General features: G+C 36.9%; 1 protein-coding gene across 19 annotated transcripts in view; it reads left to right on the top strand.

Annotated features, from left to right (window-relative positions):
* PARD3 (par-3 family cell polarity regulator) overlaps positions 1–21353 on the top strand; it is a 458092-nt gene that overhangs the window by 199277 nt on the left and 237462 nt on the right. For 13 of the 19 annotated variants that reach the window (XM_055804333.1, XM_027781620.2, XM_055804329.1 and 10 more), the window contains exon 5: positions 68–199. The exons of the other annotated variants lie outside the window; for them this stretch is intronic. In XM_055804333.1, coding sequence (XP_055660308.1) covers positions 68–199 — 132 coding nt within the window. The remainder of the gene's footprint in view (positions 1–67; positions 200–21353) is intronic. 19 annotated transcript variants of the gene reach the window in all.

Raw genomic sequence — 21353 nt, 5'->3', positions numbered from 1 at the left:
GTTAACGTGCAAGGACTGGTTTTTTTTTTTTTTTTTATAAGACACTTTTTTGTTTCTTTTAAACTAGAAAGATGAAAACTACAGAAGCCTACCACGAGATACTAATAGCTGGTCTAACCAGTTTCAGAGAGACAATGCTCGTTCATCGTTAAGTGCCAGTCATCCCATGGTGGACAAGTGGCTGGAGAGGCAAGAACAGGTAATATATATGTGTGTGTATATATATATTACTTTATCAATCTAATCTTTATGGTACTCCAAGCTATTACAAAGAAGTATATTCTTATGTGATACAGGCTTTAAATGTGATACAAGCACCGGCAGTGTGCTGGCTAAATTTGCAAGGCATTCGTTCTGCTTCCAAAAAGACTGCATCAAGACTGAAATGGACACCTGCAGATTATTTCATTTTTGAGTCGTTAACACATTTATATAGTATGTGGAATGCTGCTGTTCTTAACCACCGATACCAACAGGGTTATTCTAAATAGATATCATATAGATTATATATAGAGGTATAATAATACCAAAATAATAAACATTTGATAAATATTTTGCTGTTGAAAGCCAATAGTTTTACTACAGAGTAGCCAAATGTGGGTCAGTTTTGGCATTGAACTTTTAAATGCTTGTTATTTTTAACATTGTAAAATATATTAAATTATAAATTTGAAGACAATATTGTCATACTTATTTAGAGTACATTTATATTGCTTTTGATCTTGGGCTTTTTTGAGACACTGACTAATTCCAACTTGTTTTTTTTCTATTAATAAGGTGGTAGTCAAAGAGATTTAAAGGTCTGAGATTAAAATTACCTAGCATTCACTTTATGTATTTGCATGTGTCTGAAATTTTCCAGGAAATGTCTTCAAATGTGTAATGAAAAATGCATCTTTACTGTGGAGACTGGTAACACGATAGGAAGCCCATGTATAGGATAGTGCATGTGTAGGATTATTACTTCATTTTTCTTCTTTATACAAAGTGACGTGAAAACATTGAGTTTTTCATTGAACATAAATGTACACATTTTGTAATTTACAGCAATAGAACATAAAACCAGAATTTGCTTTATACAGAGGAGCTTCAAAATGAAATTTGCCGCTTGACACAGCCTGAGCTTCTTACCCTGTGCTTCGTGAATGGAGGGGAAAGTTCAGTGTCCAGCACTGGGCTGGTGTCCTGGAACTGGTGTCCTTCACCACAAATACCATACTGATATTTGAAGTCCAGCATTGCCAAATCCAAGGACGTTTCAAACTTTATTCAATCCCATTCTTAGTTAAAAAGGAGCTTATGTAATATCACAGAGTGTAAAAACCTAAAAAACCCCAAATACAAACTATTAGCTATTTTTATATCTTGTAATTAGCTGCATATAATTTTAAATTACATTTAAAATTATATGTTTTAAGAGAAAACCTCTTGTCTTTGGTCCTGGTATATTTTCCTCTGCACATATATTGATATTGGTAGTCCTGTTACTGTATTCCTCTCAAAAAATGGAGAGGTAGCGCAGATGAGTTTAGCTGCTGTCTCTGTATCTGCCTGTGTTGAAATGGAAAGTTGGTGCCCAGATTTGAAAGCTTCTGTGATGGTTCTGCTTGTTTGATGTTTTCAAGGCATATTTCCATGCATCATTAGATTCTCACCATGGCAGTTAACAAAACTGTTGTCTCAGCAAAAGAAGTTGGATTAGAAATCTTAATAGTGATCATCTTATAAAATGTTGGGTACATAAGTATTTTAATATATGATGTTTATATTAACTTTTGTGCTGATTTTGGTCTCTGAACAACTTCATTATTTCAATTTATTCACCAGTTAAGTAAATAATTGGGCACTAGGGTAGTCTGGAAGCATATTTGTTACCCGAGTTAACTGTTGGAGGTCTGAAATTGGAAATAATGTTTCTTCTGAGCAAATTTTCTGGTTTTTGTTTTTGTTTGTTTGTGGTGGTGTTTGCTGAGAGAGAGTGTTTGTTCTTTAAATGTGTTAATGAATCTGCATGTACCTGGAAGACCAGGATCCTTTTGCGATTTCATATCAGCAGGATAATTAATTAGACTGAAACATGCTTAACAGGGTATGCCAGGGGAAGAAAGCCTGTAGTGAGAGTGGGATGCAGTGCAGTTCTGCAGGGAGATGGAAGGGAAGAGCCTGGCAGGGGATGGAGTAGCTCCAGATAAGAGATACTTTTCCACTCTTTTTTGGGGTTTTCAATACTAATATCTTTTTCAGTATCTGTTGTGGACTTTTGTTTCCCACTGGCTAAGCCTTTCACTTCTGTGAAGAGGAAATTCGAGTGATGAGGTTGCCATCTGGCATAATCAATTAATTTAGCAACTTCTAGTCCTGTTCATGTGTGCTTGACAGAGCTGTGGAGGGGCAGTGGTTTGTGCACCCCACCAGTACGTGCATAAAAAGTAGCAGACAGCAGGTCTGGCACCAAGGGTAAGGCAGTGACAGTGCCAGAAACCTATAGGGCAGAAACCATTGCAGATACTGCAGTCATAATAGTCCTAGTCTAACCTGCCTTTATGGCTCTTTAGAAAAGACAGTAGTAAACACTGGATTTGTCTTGAAGACTCCAGAGGCTTGTTGTCGGATGAAGGGTCTTCTGGCCTGGATTGAGTTACTTCTCTGTTTGCCTCATTTCTTACTTTTGAATATAAGGTGAAAAAAATTTGCAGGATGATCTTTGTCAGCTTCTAACATATGTGAAGATTCACTGGAATTGTGCTTTGAGGAGTGAAAGGTGTGATGTGCTGAAGTGCAATTATTTTTGTGTGGACAATGCCTCATTTCCTATAAACAGAGCTATGGAGCAAACTAATTCCGCAGCATCACAGCCCAATCTGCAGATGAAATGCAAGAGACCTTGTTTCTATGAAATCAGTATAAGCTGCTCTTGCAGAGACTAATAAAGGGACAGAATTAGATATGTTTGAGTAGTTGTTAGAGAAATAGTTCTGTAAACTTGTCTAGGTTTTAGTGCCTAAAAATAGAGGAATGCATGAAGCCTGTTGAAATTCCTGGAGTAATTGCTTTTGCTCCAATCTATTGTGCTTTACTAGGGCTCTGCTAAATTAGAGTGATACATCAAAGAAATGGAAAAGATTAATTCTGCTTTCTGAGTCCTTGAAGGTATTCTGGTTGTATATGCTGGTTAGCTGTATCTACCTAACAATTGCTCCCGGTTCCAGAGCCCTCTGGTTGTCCGCAGGGCAAATGATCCATGTATTTGTTGGAAAGTCTGGTATTTCTCAGGCCCACAAAGTAATTTACATGAAACTTTGTACCAAAGAATCATTTCACCACTATAAAGTCTAAAATCCATACAGTTTCAGAATACAGTTAGAAAGTTAAGGATTGTATTTTTCACTCTGTCACTCAATTGTTTCATTAATTCTTTCCTACAGATTGTCAAGTACAAGGAAAAAAATTTGCAATTTTTCAATTAATACCATAAAAAAGTTGGGGTTTTTTATTCACCTTGCCCTCCACAGCACTTTCTTTTCTCCCACAGCAACCAAACTTTAAGGATTAGTTGAAAAATCTTACTTCCTCTGAAATTTATTCATATATATGGTAATGTCACTTTTATTTGAGAAATCTTTTCTCCCTCAGTTCACCTGAAGACTTGCTCAGGCCCTGATCAAATCTGGACTCATGCTGTTTCATACCAGGGAGGCATGAAAAGGAAATGCATGAAAGAGTTAAACTTTTCACCAATTCCTTAAGTTTGAGTACACAGAAAGCTTCTCTCGGGTGGTCGTTTTAGTTTCTTTAGTCAAAAATTGGAACTGGCAGCAATCAAGGCACCTTGAAGTGAAATAGTGTGTTCCTTGCTCTGCTGGCGAGGCCTGTTTCGCAGAAGGATGAAGAGCACCCGGCTGTGCTGTGTGCTGGGAAGGGGTGCGAGAGCAGCAGGGGATGGAAATCCCTCAGCAGCCCTGCTTAATTATGAAGTGGTTGATCAAATTTGCAGACACATCAGGATTGGTTCAATTAAAGCTATATGTAAATCTATAAACATCTATCTATCTATCTATCTATCTATCTTTGTATTTGGTATGTATCTGTATTTGTCAATGCATGAAAGCAAGGTAGGTGAAGGAGTAAAATTTCATGGTTATTACTGAAGAACAGGTTTGATTTCGAAATTCCCAATAGCTTTCTAGTGTCTGGCAAAAGCCAGAGATTAAAGCAAATCAAATGTATTCTGCAATGGGAAGAGAAGTTGATTACTACTGCTGTCTTCTGGAACAGAAATGCGCTGTATGGAACACTTTCCCTAAGTTAGTCTTGTTCATGACATCTGTCCATAGTAATCTGATACAGTTTATCCGATTCCTTTTTGAACAAGATCAGACGTGCAAGTAGCATATGGTCTTGTATCTCTAGCTGTAGAGTACCTGCCTTCAGCTTGTATTTTCAGTAAAATAAGGCTTGCTTTTAATATGATTGAATATACTCTTAAAACATTTGGATGCAGTAAATTAGGGTGTTTCAGTGCTGTCAGCTGAAAAAAAAATAATCAGAGCTTCAAAGGTAGGTTGGCGAATTTAAACTACTAATTTCCTGTGGGTTTTCCTGCTCCAGCTTACCTATGTTGTCACATTTTTCATTTAACAACAAACACCTTGCTTCTATTTTATGCCTTAATGTAGGAATAGAAGGCAGAAATGCAGCTTATTTATTTTGTTTAGTTCTGAATGTTTCAAAGTGGCATAGTTAACATATATAAATATTTTTTTTTTCACTAGTGTGCCTCTTGCGTTTCTTCTTGTCGGACAGGTATATTGTGGCTTAAGTTTTATTATGACTGTAGCTACAGTGGAAAGGTCTGCAACTTCTTCATGCCTAGCGATGGGCTGGCTCAGGGGGTGGAGGCTTTTCTTATCTCAAATTCCTTACATGTAGAGGTTGAAACTGCAGTAAAAAAACAATGCCAAGATAGAATCTCATTGCTTTCCTCTTTCTCTGAGTACCCATGCTTTATAATTTTTCTCTTGTGATAACAACCTTAATGAACATAGAACCATGACAGCATATAAATTATAAAATACTAACATGATATTAAAGCTTTTCATATTCCTTAGGAAGGATTTCTGTTGCAAAGCTAGAGATATGCATCTGTTTGAAGCTCTAGGCCTAATGCAGAGACCTGCCTCTGTGCCGGGGGTCTTCCGTGGATGGTCCCGTAGGACAGGCAAGGGGTGCATGAGTGTAGCCAGGAGTCTGTCCAGGGTTTGTGAGACAAGCCTGACAGTAGAGGAGGATTCACTTAAGGTTTATTCTAGTCAGTGGGCTGATTAGAAGACCTGAAGGTGCCCCTGCAAGGGTTCGAAGTCTTCCCAGTCCTATATCCACTTGCAAATTCAGCTGTTTTACTACTTGAGATGGGGTTTTGGCCATGTCATCGCACTGGCTTCTACCTGATGGGGTTATCCACACCCTGAGTGCTACAGCAATTGTTTCTTCTTGCATTTGTACTGTGGAGAAGGTGAAGAGCTTGATTTGGCTCAAGAATATTTTCTCCTAGCCACTGCTTCTACAGGTAATTAGGTATTGACTGCTCTCTTTATTTATTTATTTATGGCAAGGTGTTCACTCCTTCACCTCAGGAACTGAAATGCTCAGTTAAAATGTAAGCTATGAAGGGCTGGCTTGACCCCCTTGCATGAGGAGGGGCAGTTGCATTTGTCTCTGCAACAGCCAAATGCTCTGTTTGGCCACCAGAAAAGCACCTTGACACTTTGGAGCTATTACTAAGCACAGGTGTAATCTTAGTGTTGATTATTATGGTTTAAAATATATATTTTATGATTTTTTCTTTGACCAATCACACCTATGGAATATTTTTTATATGTAATAAGGTTCAAATTATTACATAATTTATAGTAGCCTTCAGCGTCTCATAAGAGCATAGTGCTATTGGGATATCACTGATCTGTACGTGACCATGATTAATTAATTGATAATTCTATAGAATTATTTCAGTGTCCTCCATGTGTTGCATTTATTATTCTTATATTAGAAAAGATCCTATGCATAGTAAGCTCCAAAATGAGAAATGTGTATTTAGGTGTTTATAATGTCAGTACCTACATAAACATATCCAGACTCCTGGTGTGTAGTACTGGTGTCTGGATCTGCATTAAGTTGAGTTATGCATGAGCTCAGCTGGGTCACTTCCAGGCTGGACCCTGCTGAGCAGCTTCCAGCAGCTGAGGCTCTCATGGTGGTTTGATGCCCCGTTCCCACAGGCATATTTTGATCTGGGAGACTTACTGGATACTGGAGCTGGTTCTGTGTTACATTTCGGAATGCTTAAAAAGGGGTATGAGAGGGTAAAAATCAAATTTTTACCATGCTTTTCTGTAGGGAGAATCAGAATCACAGGCCTTTTCTAGGTTTCAATCTGACTTTGAACATAACTGGCTTCAAATCCAGATTTCTAAATCTAAACTTAATTTCCATATTTAAAAGCCATTTGATTTTTACGTCCTAACTTGATCTATTTCTGATTTTTATGTGGGCTTTAATTCCTACTGCGTAGAAGAGTTTCAATGTCTTCTGAATTCAGAAGAATCTCTGATTTCTTCTGTATAAAGTTTAGATAAGAATATACATATATTTATTAAATATTCTCTAAATGTTTATGTATAACCACAGAAACAGAGAAGCAACCTTAAACAGAAAGACTTATCTTTATGCTAAATGCATCAATATGTACAGAGACAGAATCAAATTTCACACTACAGTATGTATTAGTTTTAAGAAAATACTAACATGGAATTTAGAAGTCTCTGAACTTTTATGCAAAATGGGCATTTTTGGACATGACCTTAATTGTATATTTTGGAAGGAGATCATTATTATTATTTGTCTTGGAGTCATGAATGCATTTCAAGTTGTTTTTCAGTGCTGAGGGTTTCAGTTTATGTGAGGTAGGAGGTTGGAATAAACAGCTTTATTGCTTGGGGACAGCTGTAGTGGTGATGTTTTTATAAACAATGTTTCATGCTGGCATCTATCTTGTTCTCCTTTGAAAAATAATCTGTTATTTCATACTGTGTATTAAATAGGTGAGACAGTTTCAGGGCTCCGGTCTACTTTCAGTTATAGGCTGCTATGTTGATATGAATTCCATGGCAGAATATGTCCCCACAATTAAAAAAAAAAAAAAAAAAAAAAGCAAGCCAGAAAAGGCAGTTTTACAAAAATACTCATGGGTTTTAGTTATTATAGGAAAAGACTCGCATCATGTTTGGCTGTATATCCTCACACTCAGACACGCTCACTATTATAGATGTACATGCATATACACGTAGTTAGGCAGGTGGACTGGGCTGAAACTTAAAGAATCATAAAACAGTCCGAATTGGAAGAGACCAACATCTGGTCCAACCTTTTGTGGGAAAGAGAGCCTAGATGAGACTACCTAACAGTCTGTCCAATCCCAGCTTGAGAACATCCAGCGATGGGGACTGTACCACATCCCCTGGAGAGGTTGTTCCAGTGATTGATTGTTCTCGTTGTTTAAAAAAAAAATAAAAAAATAAAAAATTCTTCTTATATCAAGATGTAACTTCTCTTGGTGTAACTTGTACCTACTATTCCTTGTCGTCTTCATGTGACTCCTTGTGAAGAGTGAGCCTTTCTCCTCTTTGTAGCTGCCCTTTAAGTACTGGTATACTCTGATGAGGTCCCCTTGAGCCTTCTCTTCTCCAGGGAGAAAAGACCTAATTCCTTCAGTCTTTCCTCAAAGGGCAGATTCTCCAACCCTTTAAAGATCATCTTGGCCCTTCTTTGGACCCTCTCCAGTCTGTCTGTGTCTTTCAGGAATTGTGGTGACCAGAACTGGACATGGTATTCCACGTGCAGTCTGGCAAGCACTGAGTAGAGTAATATAACTGCAACTCTGTCTCTGCTACTGTCTTCTAGAAGACATACTTCATTTTGCAGAAACTTTCTGAAGAGCGTTGGCATACATGGAAGGTCATTTGCAGACTTGCTAATAACCGTACACTGCTGTTTGTTTGCCCTTTCAGACCAAACTATTTAAATAATGCTGTTGTTATGGTAGTTAATGGTAATAAATTTATGATACCAGGGGTATAAGTAATACTCTTCTAAATTACATGAGGATGCTTGAAGAAACTTTAAATAAATTATTGCTGTTAGTTTTCTGGCTATTTTCTAAATATTTTGCAGGGCAGTATTATCTCTCGCTTCTTTGACTGTTTGTCTCTCCATGGTAGCAGGTCAGATAAGGACACCTGAAAATACCGAGCCTGGAAAAACGTTTTATGGAAAGGGCGTCTCATTTCTTCCTTTTCCTCTTTTAAGAACTTGTTTTCTTTCTTCATGCTGTGAAAGAGGTTTATCTTCTCATATGTTTACTTTTTTGTCCAGGCATATCTAATGTATGCCAGCTAGTTGTTTATAGCAAGAAACACTCGTGCTATTTTCGTAATGTGCTTGTTGCTGCTACCGTGCCATGTCCTCGAAAGGCCCGGTGGGAACGTGGTATGAGTTAGTGCCGCACAGCCCTGCTTGAGGTGCTGACAGCCAGTGGTGCCGTAGCTGCCCTGCGCGGCTCCTCACGGTGCTGCCAGCGTGGGTGCCAGCGTGGGGGCACGGTGGCCCCGTGATGGCAGAGCAAGCAGTGCCGAGCAGGAGCCGCAATTACAGCTAGCTAAAGTAATGCGGAAGTGAAATACATTAGTAAAATTAAAATTTGTCCTCATTTCCCTCAGTGGGTAATACAGTTAATGAAAATAGAGCTAACCAAATTAAGATAATTTATTTCATTAGTTTGCAGCACTGTAAAACTTTTCAGGGCAGTACAGCCCTTCCATACAAACCTGAAATAGATGCAGTTCCACTATTCACTTCGAAGACCACAAAGGTTAAAAGTTTTAAGTGTATTAAAGCAATTCTGTTAATTGTGTCTATAGAGGATTCTGCCTCGCCCTTGGTAAAGTATTCTTAATTTAAAATTCACATTATGCTCGTTCTGCATTCTAGCCTTTTAACCAAAGTGTAAATACCTAAGTGATTACTTGTATCTTTGAGGCTTAAAAAGAAATTCTGCATTTTTGTTTCAGAAGGTGGTACTGGTAGTATATGGTATTGATATTTTACCCTTTCCCCCTTTTTTTTGTGTTCTCATTTTCTCTGGTCTACCTTTCCCTTCTTCCTGTCTATGTGCTTTGTGGTTTACAATGCAGGTTTCTACAGAACAGCAACCAATTCCTTGGAAAGAAAGAGATATCATCTCTAAACCCCATCTTCCCACATCCCTTCTCTGTTTTACTTTCTGGAGTGTAGATATTGTCCTTTTTTATGTTCTATCAGAAAGACGTCATTCAAAATTGGAAAGTTACCCCAAATACTATGGTTTTTTTCTTTGTTCCTTTCAAATTGTAAGAAAACCCAGGATTGATAATTTGCTTGGTTTTGTTGCCAGGCTTTTATAATTCTACATTAGAAGTCAGTCAGGCCTTAACATAAGCTTCACATTAACCTAATTTTCAGTTAACTTAATTTGCATTGTAGAATTTCCTTGACTTGAAATGGAAAAATAAGTGCCTTTTTTTTTTTTTTTTGCCCCTTTTTTTTTTTTTTCTTTACAGTCTGATTTTCTTCCTGGTACAATTTTTCTTCTAAATGGCTATGTTACTTAATTTAAAGAAATATTTATATTAATAATTTGTAGTGGATGTTGTAGTCCTTCCTACAATAAAATAGAATGACTTAATCTGGACTGGAAGATGGATTTGAGGGCTCTCCTCACTACAGCTTTTAGGTGAGATTCAGGTAAATCACTGCCGAGTTATACAATTCAGTTAATTCCAAACAGAACAGAAATAAAGGCAGAGAGGTTATTTTGGACAGGGGGAAGAGATTTTATCTGAATGGGAAACTTATCTTTATCTAATCTATTGAATAATAGCAGGATTTTTTTAATACTTTTTTCTGTGTATTATTAATTATGAGGAAGAAGGTTTCATAAAAGGGCCAAGTTTGTAATTTCAGTTGTGGAAGTGATAGCTAATTTATCTTCCATGGATGGAAATAGGAAAGGTGCTTATTCTTTAAATCCTTTGTGGACAGGTCATTTTAATGACGTGGTTGCACTTTGCTGTAAAGGGGAATGGCACTGTGTAACTTTGAGTTAATAATTGAGTTATGTGGAAGTAATTTGTCTGGGGTTTTGTTTTATTTTGGGTTTTAAATTTAGTCTCTATTTTATTGCTTGAGTACAAGCATTTCATTATTGGATGTAGTACTCTTTGGCTGTATTAAGTGGTTACTGTAATTTATGGGATACTCTGAGAAATGTCATGATTCTTATGAAGTGACACAGCAAGATTTAGTGAGTGCAGCAACTGAGTGAATGGAATTACGTAATATTGACTAGTTGATGCGATATACCTTAAGATTTTAATTTATTTCATCAGTATAACTGGATGAGAAAAAGAAGGTAATAGACCAGCCTTGCCAAGTCATTCACTGACTGATTTGAAAATAAGTCAATTCTAAATTTATCTTGAAACTACTTGGAGTTGCATATGAAATGGTCAACGCTGATAGTTTCCAGGGCTGGGGAGGAGGTAAGCAGGGAGAATAGGAATGTGGTTGGTTAGGAAGTCAGGAGGCACAAAAAATTTATTTACTTCTGTACATGTTACATGCAAAACAGAAGAAACACCACTCCCTCTCTTCTTTTTTTCCTTTTTTTTTTCCAAATTAATTTTCATTTGTTCTGATTTAATAAATAATTAAAAGCATTTTTGTAATACCCAACAATTAACTGCCAGCAGCCTTGTGACACTGATAAAGGTTTTTGCTGAGTCTCTATGCCAAAGAAAGAAAACGGATTTGTAACTGATGCAGTTACTGTGGTTGAGGAAGGTTTCATACTTGGGATACACAGAACTAAAATAAATACAGCAGCACAACTAGTGTCTCCATGAAGAAGCAAGCAACTGGAAACGTGTGAAGCAAGTGGCACTACAAATATTAATAAACTAAAGATTTTCAGTAATATACTGCTGTAGAGATTTTATTTTTGAAATGAATGCTACTTTTAAGTTTTGATCTCTTGCATGTGATATTTTAAGAATAAAAATTGTTGCCCAGATACCATATATAGGTAACACTTTCATGCCAGTGGCATGCAATTAACTTCATTTGGATTGAAACATTTTGTGCTTCTTTTTCCAGCCCTATTTATAAATTTGAGGAGGAAATCCGTTGGTTATTATTATTGTAGCACATTTGCCATTTAAAATATTGTTTGTATTCACAATTTAAAAAGTAAGGATAGCATACATATGCAACCATTTCCAAAATAAAAATTAAAAATATAATCCTTTAGGCTGTATATTGCAAATATTTTTTACAGACTGTGGAATAAACACCTGAAGAGCGAGGCATCCACTATGAGCAAAATTTCTGGTCTTAGTATTTCTTGAGAATACTAGGCAGGAGGCCAGTGTTAAGTCACTTTGTATCAAAGCTTAATTTCCTCTTCCTTTTGGATGCACTCATTTGTCTTCAAAAATCTTTACTTTCCTAATGTGTAAGGATTCATGATTGCTTATAATTTCAACCCATTTATCCAAAGTGCAGACTAAATTATATGTCCCAAAAGAAAGCGGTCGTATCTGTGAGCATCTCTATTTAAAATTATTGAAAGTTACATTGAGTGTTCCATCATACCATATTTATTGATCTTGATTTTCTAGGCAATAATTGTTACAACAAAGCACAGATTTCATAAAGCAAGCCTATCACTATTTCTTCCTTGTAGTTACACTTTGTCACTATAAATAACTTTCTCTTCATGAAGATTCTTTCAGCTTATCCTCTCATCAGAACTGATGGATTTTGCTGGTGACTTGAAGGTCAGTAAAATTGGTCTTTGTGCAAAAGAAGCATTTTACAACACTATACTTCAGTAGGACAGTGTATATCACAGCATTTTAGGTAGGTGAAATTAATGGGGCTCAAGGACCGTGACATTTTTTTCCCTAAATTAACAAATGTCAATCTTACTGAAAAGCTGAAAAGTGGGTAGGAGGCACTTCAGCTCCATACTGGTGTGTAAGGGGACAGCAGAAAATACTGGGCTGTAGGCTGGGAAATGCGTAGAAAAAAAGACTAAAGAAATTATTATATCTGAATCTACGTGAACCCATATTCCTACATCATTGCAACGCAGTTCTCTGATGACATTCTTCATTTTAGAGTTACTTGTGTTTGATACACTTTGTGATGTAAATATAAAAGGAGGCACAGTTGAAGAGAGGTGCCCTCCCATGCCGGGCCCCTGGGGGCTTGAGCACGCTGGTGTCAGGCACGCTTTGACTTGTCTTACTCTAAAGCCAAACCTTCGAAACCTTGGATGAATTCAGGTGCATGCTTGTGTCTGCAGCGTGCAGCTGGGGCTTGGTTTCGGGATGGTGGGAGTCATTTCGAAACTGCCTCCTGAGCTGTTTCAGCAGGGCAAAGACCACCTCCTGAAGTTCTGCTGGATCATGCTGGGTGGAAGCTGGTGGGTGTCCTGGTGAGAAATGATACTTTTCTGGGTCATCTGAGTTTGGAACCTCTACAAAAGACAAAATTTATTTTATTTGTGACAGTATCTTTCTGTTTGCCAGTAAACATACAGCAAACATTCCTGTTCTTTTTTATATTTCAGCATTCTTACTGCTCATCCATCCATACACTAAAGTTGAATGAAGTACGTGTCCATACTTGTTTATAGACTAGAAATACGGAACACTTCATTAACTGCCCACTTTCAGGAGGAGTATTTTAAATTACTGTTATTGATCACACACACACACACGTATATATATGTATAACTTGTAAAACTTACTTTATGACAAATGTAAAACTTTATGACAATTGTTTTTCTTCTAACTGTGTTTTTTAATACATTCATGTTGTGGAGTTCCAGTCACCTTCCTGAGAATGATGATTATCCTGATAAATTCAGTAACTGTTTTAGAGAAAAAAGTGCCCAGTGTAAACTTCTGCATACTGAAAGAGGTAGTAAGGAATATAATTTTGTTTTCGTTGAATTTGACTTTGTTTTTTAGCCCCAAAAAGCGGTAGTCTTGATGGTTATATATCTACAGCTAGCCTGAAATTATGGTGATGGCATAAAATGCTGGGTTTGTTCAATCATGTGTAGCAATATCAATTTAATTCATTAAAACTAATTTTCCAGATGGTTAAAGTAGTGTGTTTTAAAAGTACTTCTAATAATTATTAATTTCAAACTCTGATTTTAAGAAGATCTTTCAGGAAAGGCTGAACTTCAAGCATATAGGTACTATACATCAGCATCTCAATTTTCAAATCTTGTAATATTTTTCTTCCCTTGTTTTAATACCAACAGTGTGAACTGGGATAGCTTTTAGGTAATTGTGGTGATAGAAATCAGGGAGACCCTGAATGAGATTGGAGGTCAGCAAAGCTATTAGCGTGGCAAAATTTAACAACTTGGAATATGGTAAGCACACGTCTCACTTCCATCTGGAATGAGAAGCTTGAATATTGTTTCAAGAAGGAATGTTTCAGAAATGGTCAAATAACCAGTTCATGCTCAGTCCTGTAGTATTATAAATCTGTAAATGGGTTCTGCAAGTCACCTCTCTTATCTCATTTACACAGTTAATTTTTTTCTTTTTTTTTTTCCTTTTTTTTTTTTTTTTTTCCTGAAGACATTAATTTCACAGTGCTGGATAGTTTAATTTTCTTCCCTTCTATCTTACTAGACTGGCAGTGCAGATATCACAGTCTCTGACACATCATCTTTTTCTCTGTACAATACAGTGTATTTTGTGGCTCTAGTGCAGCAGTAGACTGGCCCAGAAATCACAATCTGGGATTATTGTCTTTGTGTATCCTCAAGGAGTAATATTTTAAAGTCACTGCATCTGTTGGTACTTAAGAGCATGATTTTTACGTTATTTTTGCCAGTTTTTACCATCTGTGTGTCTGTTTTTTGGCTCCTTGATTTAATTTTTCAGTTTAATTTCTCAGTTGCACTGGGATTTCTTTCTCTTTCTCACACATGCTCTTTTTGACTCATCCATGAACTTAAATTAAAAAAAAAATATTATTTACGGCAGTTGTATAGTAAAATTCTTGGCCTTCACAATTTGGATTTTTTAATGATGTCTTTTTATCAAGTTTCTTCTAGTAAATGCATATCATTTTTGGAAGTGAAATAACTTACATTAGACTTTAAGTTTTGAAAAATTAGTTTGGATTAAATCGAAGCATTTTGGCGGGAAAAGATATCTTGGTCACATTAAACACATTCTAGTCTTTCATACTCATTTAGTTTTTAATGCCCAAAAGGGAATAATTTTCTTGAAAAATCTGTGTTATAATCATAAACAGATATAATTCAGTAATTTTCTCATGAAACATTGGCTGAAGTTTTGGCACTAACGACTTGAAACTCACAGGCAGGAACATTTTTGTTTAAATTCCAAGAAAAATACTAATGAAATATATTACAATAGAAACAAAATATACATACAGTGTGTTACAGACTGTTTTCAATAAAAGGATGTATCTTTATCAGTTGAATGTCTTGTGAATTCAGGCATGTTCTAGCATTTCAAGAATGTTCTGATAGTACTTGAGTAATTTTCTCTGCTTATCCCTGAGAAGTTTTTTACAAATAATTACATTATGTAAATAAATTTTTAATGTACGAGGACAACTGCATAGCACATCTATCAAATATTTTGCTGCTGTATGTGTCTGTGAATATTGAAAACTTCGCTGCTGCTCTGATCTTTTCCTTGACATATGTATTTTACTTCTCACTTCAAATATAATACATTCCTTAAGGTTGAATTTAATGACTTCTTAAAAAAGAAACTGATTTATTTTTAGCCTCTTTCAAATATTTTTTAAACTGAGGATTTTAAAGTTTATTTTTACCTTCTGGTGTCCTTGCTTGCTCATAGTTGATTTTCAAACCAGAATATTGACCTGCTTCCTTTTTGATTTTTTTTTTTTTTCTCCCTTTTTTTTTTTTTTCTGGTTTCAAAGTAATATTTTGCATAGTGTTGCACTGAACAATGAGTACGAGTTACACTAAAATACCAACACTAGCAGGTAAAAACATGTTCCTTTTGGAATACATGGCTCCTGTAATCTGTAGTACCCTTTCTGTTTGGGCTGCTTTGAATTATTTTTCTTAATGATGCTGTAGACTATCAAAAGACCAAAATAAATACTTTGTTCACTTGAGAAGGCATTTTTTGAAAGGGAGCATTGCTGTGACATTCCAAGGAGTGGAATTAGTCGTCTTCTTTTCTGTCCACATATAAATGTAGTTTTCCTGAATACAGTCTGTAACCATTTTTACTATTTTAGAAAAGTGGGAGTGTGGTGGTTTTTCACAGGGTGATTCAAGCTTTTGTTCCCACTCAATTCCCATTGTGTTTTGCTGATTTTTTTTTTGTTTCAGAGGAAGAGCAGTGTTAGTGACTTATTTAAATTCTCACTTGTAATTTAAAAAACTTGGTGGGTTTTTTCAGTTTTACTAGCAGAGGTTCAAACAGACTATTTGAGTGGTATCAGGAATGACTTTAACTCTGTTTGTCAAAATTTGAGTTGCACAATTTTCCCTGTCTCAGGGGATTTTATTACTGCCAGGTTTAACTTCCTGATTTTCTGACAAATATTCTTTTACTGTAAGTAAAGGCGAAAGTTGAATGAGCAAACCAGGTCACATTTTCCAGTGTACTGAGAGATGTGTATTTTGATACAACACAATAACATCCATGCAGGAATTGATTTAGAGTTGATCATATATGATCAAGAGACTGCTGATCATTTGTGTACCTGTGCCTTGAATCTTAAAAAGTTGTATATGTTTTCAGTTGGGAGTATAAATTAAGAATAATAAGCAGGATGCTTTCACTATTATAGTTTGTTGTCCATAGGGTTACTTAGAAAGTGCCAGAGAAAATGATTGCCTTTGCTATCTTTCGTTCTTTCCTTCTACATGGAAAACAAGTTGGTCTCATATTCTCATGGGATGGAACTGTAACATATAACAGCACACGGGCAGAAGCATGCACGCATTGGTCTTTCCAGAGTGTTGGCTTACTTTGGGCTGAGAGAATTCTAGCAATATTAAGAGCAGGGGATTCAAAGTGCAATGATGAGAGTAACCCATGCGTTTTCAGCAGCATTCCCTCTGAACTGGATCCTTGCTCCTACCTTGAATCTGAACTGCCTGTGTAAGTCTAAGGATAACCCATATTAGAATGCCAGACACTCAGTTGTGCTTTACTATGTATTTTAAAAGGCTTATGGGAAGCTAGATGTAAACTTTCATGTTAGCCAGTTACCCAGCTGACTGGTACATTGAATTATTTGAGAATAAGAAAGGCTGGTTTCATTCATTTTCATCCCTTGTATCTCAATCATTTTCTGCAACAACGCATAAGGATTGATTACCATAGCAACAATGTTTTAGCATGTACTACTGTGAATGTGGTTAATGATAATAGAATTATCTAGTCATTTTAAATCCTGTTATATTATTAGGTCATCTGAACCATCCTCTTCTATGTATTGAGTTATTCCCTGTAGCCTATCTTGTAGTTCTTTGTCCACGCTGCTTTTACATGTGTTGAGCAGTGGGGATTCTGCTTCTTCCCTTGGGAGATTTTCATTATCTGATGTATCACTGCATAAGGATTTTCTTCTGATATTTAGCCTCATTTCGCTTCCTTTCTCCTAGCTACATGGATCTGTACCACATGGAAGTTCTGTTCTGATCTTCTTCTCTATCCATCATTTGCAATTAATCCTTCTTCTTTCCCTGCACTAGAATATAACAGCTTGGTGTTTGTGCATTTCAGGATTTTCTTATGGTGAAAAGCAGGTTTCTAAAGCCATCATCTCTTCTTCCTGACTACCTCATTTTGATAGGAAAGTGCCTAGCACTCAATACTGTTTAGATGACCTGAACTGCACAGACAAAAAGCTTTCCAGTGCTTAAGTATGTTTGCTTCTGCATATACCTCACTAGATTGCTGGTTCTTATGTGTGCATCTGTGTGTTGCTCTGTTTCATGTCTATGGTAGTGTGGTAAAGGAAGATGTAGGTTTTTTTCTCAAAAAGCTCAAGAAGTGCTCTGTAACCCATGCCACAAGTCAGCAGAAGTAACCTCTCAGTCTGTCTTTCTTGTATGACCAGTCTAAATGTGGATGGACACAGATACCTCTGCCACCTTCCACATACACAGGGTGCACACTTTATCTTGTCTTGTGATTTACTGTGTTTCTAAAACCTTTCTACCTACATTGTTTTTTCACCATGAAGAAAAGTAATTTCCAGTCATGTCCAAAGAGATGCGCAACTGGAAATGCAGTTCTCCTGCTCTGCTTCAGGCATTGCACAGTCTGTGGTATGTGTAGGTTGGCTGGACCAGGAATTAGTGTAAAGCAGGTAAAATAAAGTACTTCTCTATGTACTGAGGCCATGGGTTACCTGCAGATACATCATGTCAGTACATTTGTGTCTGCTTTCTCAAGAATTGCTGTGGATTTAGGAAATAAGGCAGAAAAGTATTAACATCTTCCCAGTAATCTGTTGTTCTCGCTGCTAGTTATGCTTTTTGACTAATTTTCTCCATAAATATTTGATGTCATACAGTTGCCCATTTCTTTTTTTTATTCATCTACAGTATAAATAAGTACATATTACATTAATATTCACCCATACTACCTCAAGAGGGCAGAAGACTGGGAATTGCCATTTGAAAGTACTTTTAGAGCTAAATTTGCTGCAAAAATATTTGATGCTGCAGTAAAAACCAGGTATATTAAATCTACCTCAGTATTATCATTGACTAATTCTTCAATTTGTGGTGATTTTTGCTGGTTTGGGTTTTTTTTTTTTTGAGAGAGAGATTGTTCTACTTCCCTTTGAGGCTTAGACTAGATTGCATTTCTCAAAGCGCATTATCTTACATTTATTCAAGTTTCAATTTCCTCAGTCACCAGGCTTTTCAGTCCACCAGTGTGATATATCTCTCTGGAAAGTCTCGCAAAGCTCATCGATCATGTTTTAAAAGATTGTTTTAAACCTAAGTTGTATTTCAGTGGCAAATTTCATCACTTTATTTTTGACTTCTCTTCCAGGTTATTAATTCTTTAGGTAACATTATCTTGCTGTCAGTCCCTTGGGAAAGTACTAGCTTTTCTATTTTAAAGATTGTTTTAATGGTCTTTTGTTTTTGTGTGAATGTACACTCTTGTTCTTTTTCTCTGTTCATTACTGCCTTCAACTTGGTTATATGTAAAGAGAGAAAGTGCATTTCATTATTTTTAGGGATTTCTCTTGCCTGCACTGTCTAGGATACATGTGAAAGATATTTCTTTAAGGGTTTTTTTTTGCTGTTTGTTTTAAATTAAATCAAACTGCAAAAAGTTTCTAACTATTAATATTAAGGAACTATTCTGAGCCTGTAAGTAGCTGAAGATAGAACACAAAAAACCTGCTGATTTTAGTAAAATCACAGGTTTTAAATTCATCTCTTTGTTTCTCCCCGTATTTTCTTCAAATCTTATCATTCTGTGAGAACACCATGAGCTTTATTAAATTCAGTCAGAAAACACATCGTTTGTCACAGGATTTTCTAATTCTTGTTTTAAACTCGCCTCACCTCCATGCTGAATCAGTTCTTAATTATAATGACCTTTATCTTATTTCAAAAGTTCACTCTCTAGTCTCTTCAAGATTTGAGTTCTGTGCTGATAAAGCAGATGATTTCCTCCTTCCCAGCTAATCAGGAGTATTGGTAGGCCAGTATTGTCATTTCTCAAATTTGATGGCATTTGAGGAAGTACAAACTATAGTCCAGTCCTCATTACATCAGACTTAACTTCCCAAGGATGAGAGAAAAGCCTGTTGGCAAATTACTTGAGTTGTCTGTTACAGTGGCTCTTGCACTGTCCTCTGAAATGGCCAGAGCTGGCCATAACAAGGTAGTAGAATAGCTCAGCTAGTTAGTCTGAAACTTGATGTGTTCTGTGAAACTGGAAAGTGGAAGTGCCTGAAGATCCTGCCTAGGGATGCAGTGGCACTCAGTGCAGTTGCATTTCTAAAGTTGTTTCTTACTGAAACCCCAGAATTCGCTTTTTCTTCAGGTTTCTTCAGCCTTTCCTTTCATACTTGGAAGAAAAAAGCTTTCAGAATGGTAGGATAATACTGCTTGCTTTCCCTTGGTTTCCTAAAGATTGGGGTTTTTTCAGTTTCAGAGAAAAGGTATGAAGAGTTAAAGCAAAATAAACATTTCTTCAGGGAGGCCTTACACTGGACTAGCTTCATTGAGTGGCTCATCTGGGAATTGAATGTGGTTTATGTGAAACTGATAACAAGTTCCTGTACACTTTGAAACCTTCAGCTTGGCTTTAGGTAGTTTATAACTGGTTAAGTGGCAACTAAGAAAACCATACGTCAAAATTGGAATGTTTAAATGTGGGGTTTAATGGTGTCTACCTCCTTTTAAACCTAACTGACACAAGTCATTCTGGTTCCTTATCCAATTTTCTTCCCAAAAATCCGTTTACCTTAAAAGAGTGTTTATGTAGACATGTATGTATAAAGTGCTGTGACTTTTTAATGAAGTCTTGGGCACATGCCTCTCTAATGTGTGCATGACTTCCATACATTCACCTTTTTTTTTTTTTTTTTTTTTGTGGGATGGATGAAGAGGAATTCAACCACTGATTCTGTGGGTTTTTTTCCTTCTGTTTATGCATCTTAGTTTTTAATGAACTCAGGGAATGGCATTTAAAAGCATTGATATGCCTCTGCCATAATTTGGTCTTCTCTAAGGAAGATGGTGGATTTTGAGTAATTTGTATGAAGTTGTTTAGTTAACTACTTACTTGGTGCCAAGTGAAGTTCTGCTGTAGATTAGAAGCCGGCAGGGAGGAAAACAAATTACGGAAAATAGGCCAGCAGAATACAAGGTCAGGAAAGATTTATTCCTGGAAAGCCTGCTCGCTTTGAAAGAAGGGGAGTGCTAAGGTGGCAGCTTTAGTGACCAAGACATGATTATTTAGATTAGTTGAAAATAGGTAGGATTTTAAAGGAGGCGGTAGAAGAGGGATGAGGTTGGACATAGAGCAGTGCAGGTTACTGAATGTTGAAAAGAGTGCTTTGAGCTGTATGCAAAACTGCCAATGAACAGTAAGTATCCTTTCAAACAACCTTTTGAGGCCACAATGTTAGAGACATTTTAAGTCATCTTTGCTGCTGAAAGAAGCAGTCTTGGCCATGCTTTGCTTTGTCCCCTGTGCATCCCTAAGCTTTTATAAGACTGTTAATTAGACTGAACTGGACCAGCCTGGGAAATGTAACCAATTTAAAAAGTCTTTATTAAACATTCATTTTAATTTAGATCTTTTGTGTAATGATACAAATGCTTGAATAAGCAGAAAGGAGAAGGTGGACAAGAGAGATCCAGTGATGAACGTGACCACCTGGGGTGGGGAAAAGATGGGACTGCTTCTTTCCACAAACCACATTGGTGCTTTGCACTGGCCTTGCAGGATAATGAAATGCCAGGCTGAGATGGTGTTATGGGCAACACTGGAAATACGCTTGCTTGGACTTACTGTACCTCCATCACATGTGCTGGATTCAGGGCCTGCTGCTCTGACTTGGGGCAAAAAAAGAAGGGAAAGAATCACAAATGGAAGTAAGGTCTCTGAGAAGAACTTTAAAAAAGTTAATTATACTGGGAAGCTGGTACTTCTTTTGGTGCAACGAATGGCACTAAATGAGTTATTTCCTGAAATGCTTTCCTTTTTGTAAAACTTGCAGTTAATTGCAGTGTCCTTCTGGAGTTGTGGTCCTAGCACTTGTGTCATGTCCTACGCTTTGTTCCTTGGTGCGTTTTAGATAAAGAGGTCTTTGGTGGTCCCTGGGTAGCTTAGTGAGGTGGTGGTGATGGTGCAGTTTGGCTATTGATCATGTTTCATCATGTCTCATATAAAAATGTTGTGTGACAACAAGCGGTATGCACATGCTGGTGCAGGCTTGGGACCAAACCGTTAAGGGAACTGGTGCTTTCCCCAGCCTCTCTCCAGCCACCAGCCTCCAGGGGTGATGGGACCTGCGGTGCTGTCTGCTGCCCTCAGCGGGGAATGACTTACTATCTGCAGTGTGATGAGTCTAGATGTTTTTTGATGTTTTCAGAAATTTGCTTAGAGCTATTTTATTTTTAAAGTGCCATTTTAGCTTCTGTCGTGTTTGGGTGAATTCAGGAGTAC

This window comes from Falco peregrinus, chromosome 5 (genome assembly GCF_023634155.1).
Source record: "Falco peregrinus isolate bFalPer1 chromosome 5, bFalPer1.pri, whole genome shotgun sequence".
Classification (NCBI taxonomy): Eukaryota; Metazoa; Chordata; class Aves; order Falconiformes; family Falconidae; genus Falco; species Falco peregrinus.
This window is presented reverse-complemented; position numbering and strand designations above follow the sequence as displayed.